Source organism: Neodiprion fabricii, chromosome 6 (genome assembly GCF_021155785.1).
Source record: "Neodiprion fabricii isolate iyNeoFabr1 chromosome 6, iyNeoFabr1.1, whole genome shotgun sequence".
Lineage (NCBI taxonomy): Eukaryota > Metazoa > Arthropoda > Insecta > Hymenoptera > Diprionidae > Neodiprion > Neodiprion fabricii.
The window spans coordinates 6,575,228-6,582,500 of NC_060244.1; the positions used below are offsets into that span (position 1 = coordinate 6,575,228).

At 35.2% G+C, this 7,273-nt stretch overlaps 1 protein-coding gene across 3 annotated transcripts; it reads right to left on the minus strand.

The window, feature by feature from the left end:
* Positions 1 to 2,296: 2,296 nt before the first annotated feature.
* Positions 2,297 to 5,482, minus strand: LOC124185483 (CRAL-TRIO domain-containing protein C3H8.02). Of its 3 annotated transcripts, XR_006871404.1 has the most exons (6): positions 5,158 to 5,479; positions 4,864 to 5,054; positions 4,572 to 4,781; positions 4,042 to 4,253; positions 3,648 to 3,860; positions 2,297 to 3,295 (listed from the first exon to the last, which is right to left on the minus strand). XR_006871404.1 is itself a non-coding variant. In XM_046576307.1 (5 exons), the coding sequence occupies exons 2-5, from the start codon at positions 5,011 to 5,013 to the stop codon at positions 3,764 to 3,766; spliced, it is 669 nt and encodes a 222-aa protein (XP_046432263.1). In that variant the 5' UTR covers positions 5,014 to 5,054; positions 5,162 to 5,482; the 3' UTR covers positions 2,297 to 3,763. The 3 variants fall into 3 exon arrangements, 2 of the variants coding, with proteins under 2 accessions (XP_046432263.1, XP_046432262.1); XM_046576307.1 differs by having other exon boundaries at positions 2,297 to 3,860; positions 5,162 to 5,482; XM_046576306.1 differs by having other exon boundaries at positions 2,297 to 3,860.
* Between the last annotated feature and the right edge of the window lie 1,791 nt (positions 5,483 to 7,273).

Genomic DNA, 7,273 nt, shown 5'->3' on the forward strand with positions numbered 1-7,273 from the left:
GGTGCCAATGTAAAATAAATTCTGTTATTGTTGATTATTCAGAAAAATGATTAAATTAGAGTTAAACTTTAGTGTCGATAGTAGTAATTCGCACCACATATATTTTGAAAGAAATTTAAGAAATAAATAAAATAATGTTAGCAAATTTGTAAAGGTATATTTCTCATAAAATACCGTCTACTTCGTCAGCTATAGGATTACATAAATGATGTACGACCTTTTAGTATACATGATGATGTCTGTACATGCTATTTATACAATTGATATCTTTGTTATATTGTTGGAGATCATCTGACAGCGTACAATGTAACAAAATAGAAGTGTGCCAAGTTTCGGCAGTATTCTAATGGCTGTTACATACTGTACCATTATCCATTCATTTACATTACGATCATAATTGTTATTATTATTATCATTATTATTAGTATTGTAAACTCATATTATTGAGAGTTGTAGAGTTTTGGAAGTAGCGTACATGCGGTAAAGATTCTGAATGAATATTGCGAATCCAGAATAGGAATGAATCTAATTATTTGCCCTATTTGTATAGGAACGATAAAATTCTTAGATTGAAGTATTTTTAAGAGTAAATATATGAATCTGAAGTAGGCTGTAACAGATTTAGATGATAATCAATGTTGGGATTCATACTGTGTATTCCGAAGGTCCGAAAAAAAAATTTCGTTCCCTGGGAACGTGATAAATATATATATTTTTTTTTTAGTATCAATGTTGTATGCATGTTAAAATATATTTCTATACAACAAGGATTGAGTAATTTTTATCATAAACAACTACGAACTGCCATGTTCATTTTATGTGATAAAGCGTAGATATATATATCGTTTTACTTCTAATCTTTAATACTTGATTTAAATACATAATTGTTTGTGATTAAACATGAAATTCATTGTTGAATTTTTAATCAAAAATACGGGGAATAACATTAACCTGCATCTGGACTTTGTGGTTTTTAAATTTCTGTCCCAATTTCTGTCAATAACTAGATAAGGTAACATTAAAAAAAAAAACATCTTTAAAAAAAGAAACGTGAAATTCGACACATTTTTAACACAATGGTTCAAGTGCATATGACATGAAGGGATGATAGATCTGACGCAACAGAATGTAGACTATTCGGAACTAATTTTTGCCTTCCACAAAAAAAAAAAAAATTCAAGCTTGGATCAATGAAAATAATCGAACTGCTGCAATATTGGTATTCAACTGATCGATGAAAATTTAGGCAAATAGCGTGGAATAAATTTATTTTTCTAAAATCTGCATAAGCAAGGTCTGTGCTTCTTTATTGAATAATTAATGTGAAAAAGATAAATTATCTATGATCTATAGTCCCTTTGAAAGATAATTAAATTAAATATTCATAACTTCAAATGAAATATTGCACTTACACCGTATTATTAGCTCCCTTGTTGGTGAAGATACTCAGCCCTCGTAAGTGTGTATCAATGTATTATAGGAAACGCAGTAATTTTATATAACTTTCAAGTATGCCGAATATTATGCAATTATTAGCAGTACTAAACATTTATACAAAACAATGAACACACACACATTGAATGTATAGGTATGATTACTTTAATATAATGAGCATTATTGTACTGCATCCGTTTTGTATGAATTCATTGGTATATATGTATATGTATATATATAAATATATAATATTTACAATAATACACACGCATATATATTTACATAACATATACATCTATGAAATTTATATAGTGAATGTTTATTGTATGTACAAGTTATGCTCAAAGTCAGAAGTATGGAACGAGTGAAATCGAACACCATGTCATAGCGCATTTAAAATAAAACTGTCATACTTCTTATATTCTCAATACAAATTATATGAAATTGTGAAAACATTGTAATAGGCTGCTTGTATGTAATAAACTAATTGATAGTACTAGCATAATTTTCATTCTTGTAAATATCTACACACGGTTCGAAAAGAAAAATGTAATGCCAATATTCATCAATGTAATCATAACACAGGTTTTAGCAATATTATATGTACAGCAGATTTACCATCCAAATGCAGCATATACTTCATATACTATATCGTTGTGTAAGTTATACATTATCCATACTTTGTTGAATCTGCAGAAGTTGCAGCATATATTTCTTTTGCAGCATATGTGTATTGCAATTGCAGTATACTAACAATGAGTAAACAATAAAAAGTATGAATCATTGTAATTGAATATCAATTAGTAAACTTGCTGTGTCGAAAATTTACAATACTAAAAAAAATTCTAAATGCGTTCAAGGATAAAAGATATGGCACTGCAGAATGATTTATTGAAAAATACATTATTCATTGGTCACATGTATGTTCATATTTAGCGAGGTATGATCGTGAGCTAGCATACGTAATTTCATTGGAGGCAATGGGTGAAGAATCGGTCTGACATGAACAGTTCATTCCAAAGGTTTATGTTTTGATTATGTCATTTTTTAATTAACGCCAATCCGCTGGAGGGTACATTTGAATAATAATTAGTACAGGACAATAGAAATAATAGTTTTGAACATCGTTATTTATCGCTACTTAACGAGAACGGAAAATCTAACGGTTAACCATTAGATTTTAGTTTTACACGTTAGTGATAAGGTTGATATTTCTATTGTGAAATGTTAAACAGTATATTTTATTGTCCCTGCATGTTTTCATTTGCGCTAATCTAAATCATATGTATCACACGGTATGCATTACTTTCTGTGTTTTGATTGACTGATTCAAAGCAAGACTGTACAGAATACAATACGACGTGTTTACACAGAGGACTGCAATACAGTATTGTGCAGTTCGTATTGATTGCTATGCATTACCGTATCAACTCATCATAACAATTAATCACAATGATTAACTGATTTCTTGAATTAAAAATTGTCACAAACTATGCTTTCCACCAGCCAATAACATATACCATTCAAGTAAACTATAGCAATAATTTAAAACAAATAAAATTCCAAAAAATGTAACAGCACTGTATATATTTCACTTACGACTACCTCATAATGTCATTTAAATAGGGTATTAGAAGAAACTGATACTTGAACAGTATGATGGGTAGCAGTTATGATTCATAATTTCTTTTCTGACTAAGCCTTACAATCATAAGAATGTTGATCCGTGCATCATAGTAATGCAAATGAAATATACTTATAATTATTTGACGAGGTTTAATACGCAACCACTGGGTGGACTTATCAGTTTTTTAACGCTATGTGTTGACTCTTTCCTGGATTAGAATGGTATGGCATCATTCTAGTCATAGAACAAAACTTGTTTATCAAGGATAAATCTATGAGATATTATTACAAAAAAATTAAGTCTTAAACCTACAGGTTCGTAAAATATAGTAAAAATAAGACAAAAAATAAATTAAAAAAAAATTTCCTCGGGAAACGGATTCCGGACTTTCGATATATTAAAAAATACTACTAGAAACTCCGTTATTTATATGATATACTTTAAAGTGAGAAAGCTTTTATCTCAGGTACCGATAGACGTTAGTTATGTTCTCATGTAATCGGTTTCCACTCATTTTTGAAATCACGTTGAAATTCTCAACAATGATAATCACATTTGAACACTATGTTACATTTGGAATACATACTCTTGAACCATCCAGACAAGCTGCTCTCTATTGACGAATTTATTCGGCAGATAAGTTGTTCTTTTCAATTGTCTAGTATATTTTTATTTTTGATCATAATTGAGCTGCGCTATATATTACATGTCGGTTGGTAAAATGTCAGGGATCAAATACGAGCACAGCTCAATGTCCGTATTGACAAAAAAAACTTTGCTCGACGTATTTTCGTCCAACCTGGTGAAAAATATAGTTATAAAAGTTAGATGCAATAAAACTCCAAAGTAATTATATAAATTGATACACATTCTCTTGATTTCTCACAAAAAAATAAAATAAACTGCTGTTAAGTGCGAAAAACACTAAATCCACTGTGACGAAACAAAAATAGTGCCTGTTAAATGACATTAAAACTCACCACCCTCTTATTACAGCCCAGCATGTGGAGAACAATGTCGGGGCATTCAGGATCAAACAGACGCCAAGGCGCTCTGGATAATGGCGGGAGAGTAGCCAGATTAAGTTCTTTATAAGTTGATTATCCATACAATTTATTCCAAAGTCTTTGAGATCAAAAACAATGCATAAATTATCGATTACTTCTTCGAAACACTTTTTGCAGGCATCCTCCTGTGAAGAAACTAACATGTCGATGGCCATAATTGTTCAATAATTCTAGTTCTATTTCAATTAAAAAGCAGAGTCGTTAGTGAGGTTTCGAGTTCACAGTGGTACTATAATAAAACATTCTGATGAATTGCTGTTGAGCAAGTTTAAAATAGTAAATCATAGTTTAGGAGCGATATACATAAAACGGAATATATACAATCAATATCCACCAACTCTGCTAACTGATTTCAAATTCATGTAATATTGTTTTGTCAGTGTTACAAAATTCAATTTCACAGATATTCTTGAATGAAAATTGATTGAGTGTGAATATTTTACCAAACAGTATACGATGAACTTGGTCAATTCATCAATGTCTCGCTCGTTTGGATTATGATTTTTGGCAGGTATGTATATTACTGGTCGACCATGCATATCGCGATGTCGGAGAACTTTTGCTTTGTTCAGATTATTCTTAACCACTGGCGAGTCTCGAGTCAGGGTAGTCACACCATAATCAACACGCCACGAATTCGTTTTCAGAATTGCCTACAATAATAGGAAAATGAATAATTGGATTAAGGACAAGTAGAATGAAGTTCAAATGGGCAAGAAAAATGTTACTACATACCTGAAAAGCAGCATCAACAGTTTTAAAGGCGCGTAGGTATCTTTTTAACGAAAACTCATTGTGGTACTGCAATGGATCTGCACTGACAATAAGATTCATGCGGTCCTTCAGTTCTTTCAATTCAGCCTCGCCAACTGGTTTAGGTTCCATGATGAAGTTATGTATACTCCGTAGACTAAAGTGCGTAGCAGCTAATTGTATTGAATCAGAACATTAATCTTGACATGATTGACAGATGTGATAAATCAACTGATAAACGAAAAGTAGAAATTACATAGGATTTGCAGTACTTACGTACTAAACGTGATGAGTTTACCGCGCTATATGCAAAATCCTGAAGAATAATCCTTCGTATAGTGAGGCTTTATCATTATAATCAATATTTCCCCTCAATTAATTGATCGCCCTAATGATCAGCCAGAAAAATTCCAAACTAAAACTGGAGTGCACGTCACATCACAGCCGTCATTCGTCACAGTCGACCGTGGTCACAGTCATAGACTCTTTATAAGTCTATGGTCACAGTTGACACAATTCAACAGTTTGTGCTTGTTTGAAGCATTGATAATATTTTGGCAGTAGAGCTAGACAAGAAACCTTCCGCATAGATCCGATTAGCTTGATGTTGGTATCGTGACTGATACGACACGCAAGATCACACTCGCATGACTCGCGCCCTGGGTTGGTTTTCGTAACAGTTCAGTCGGTCCGGGCGCGTTTAGAGGTATTAGCAGTTTCACGTATTATCAATCAAGTAACCGATCACGCCGGCAAAAGAAGTTCTTCACGTTGACTGAAGAACACGAAGATTGATACCCATGGGTAAATTTTTGTCGCCAGTTTTCGGCGGGCAGGCAGGAACAGGTGGACCTGGGAGCGTAGGGAAGTTCTGCTCTATCGACTCTACCTATCGAGCTCGCACTGACATTTGTAGCAGCCAAAGTAGAGTGTCGGTATGGAAGCTTGAGATCGAGTCGGTACAAAGCGAGTACGTGAGACTACGTATCAACCGCGACTGAGAAATGTCGATCAACTCGATCATACCCGTGGGAAAAAGCGTAACCGTGTCCACCGCCAACCACCTCCACCGACCACCTTCGCGCCCCTCAGCCGCCGCCTAACCGCCCCTGCCACCGCCGACCTTCAATGACCACTTTCGACCGCCCCCTATGACCTTCTGCCAGCGCCAACCTCCTCCTGCCATTTCCGAACACCTCCAACCATCCTATTTACCTATATTACTAGATCAGCTATGATATGAAAAGAGAAGAATTATTCATTTCGAAATGGGATTCTATTCGACGCGCGCTCGATGTATTCCATAACATTAGTATTCACAATTATTCCAACAACTTTTCATTTGCTCTCTCGATCTTGAATTTTCATAGGCATAGAATCGGAACGCTGCTTTAGCTGGTCGCAAGTGAAGTATCTGCGTTGGGTGGAGGAGCAGAAATGTTTTTCGAAAAGTATTCGGATGGAAAAAAATTCAGAGTAACTGCAATACATCACGGATGCGCTAATTTTGAACGAGATGAAATGGATGCTTCGTATATGAGACAGTATTTAACGCTGCGTAGTGATTTAAAGACCTAGAAAGGTGATAGGGAGAGAAAGAACGACGCTTCTCAACACTTCGAGTGTATTTCAACACACATTTGGAAGATAGGAGCGAAATTTTTCATCATCCAACTGTCGCAGAACGACTGCGTTATTAGCTGACCCGTTAACTGAAGGATATATATTTAGTCACCGGCTGACAATGGAAGGGCCTGGCCGCTTGAGTCTGGAATCGGCAGGAGAGATGAAGTGTGTATTTCTTGTATGAAACGTGAAAACTAAAAGCATTATACATCATATCATATCATCATACATCATACATCATACATCGTACATCATACATCATCATACATAGTATCAAAGTTCGAAACCATAGTTCGGATGTCGGACGTTCAGAAAGTGACGTCACCAATTCAAAATCAGCTAGCCGAATTCCTCAGTCGGGAAACAACCGCGCAGTAGAGCGGACGGGTGAGAGTCGCGCTCCGCAAATTTCGAGTACCGGGTTCTCAACCTCCCGCATCCCGCGCTTCGGGTCCGCTACGTATTTCGAGTACCGGGTTCTCAACCTCCCGGATCCCGCGCTTCGGGTCCGCTACGCGGTGAAACTCGACTTCCAGGATAAGCGCTCCGTGGTTCCTGGTTCACGTTTACAATAAATTATTTCAATGCGTTTTTCGCGCAACCCCAAATTCGGTAGCTGTCAGTACGCTAATAAAATTTCTCGACTTCCAGGATAAGCGCTCCGTGGTTCCTGGTTCATATTTACAATAAATTATTTCAATTCGTTTCTCGCGTAACCCCAAATTCGGTAGCTGTCAGTACGCTAATAAAATTTCTCGACTTCCAG

Excerpts from the sequence above, each read along its gene's own strand:
- LOC124185483 (XM_046576307.1), bottom strand. The coding sequence starts at position 5,013 with ATGGAACCTAAACCAGTTGGCGAGGCTGAATTGAAAGAACTGAAGGAC. Across the intron at positions 4,782-4,863 it reads CTGTTGATGCTGCTTTTCAG|GCAATTCTGAAAACGAATTC; the intron begins GTATGTAGTAAC and ends CTATTATTGTAG. Across the intron at positions 3,861-4,041 it reads TGGGCTGTAATAAGAGGGTG|GTTGGACGAAAATACGTCGA; the intron begins GTGAGTTTTAAT and ends ATTTTTCACCAG.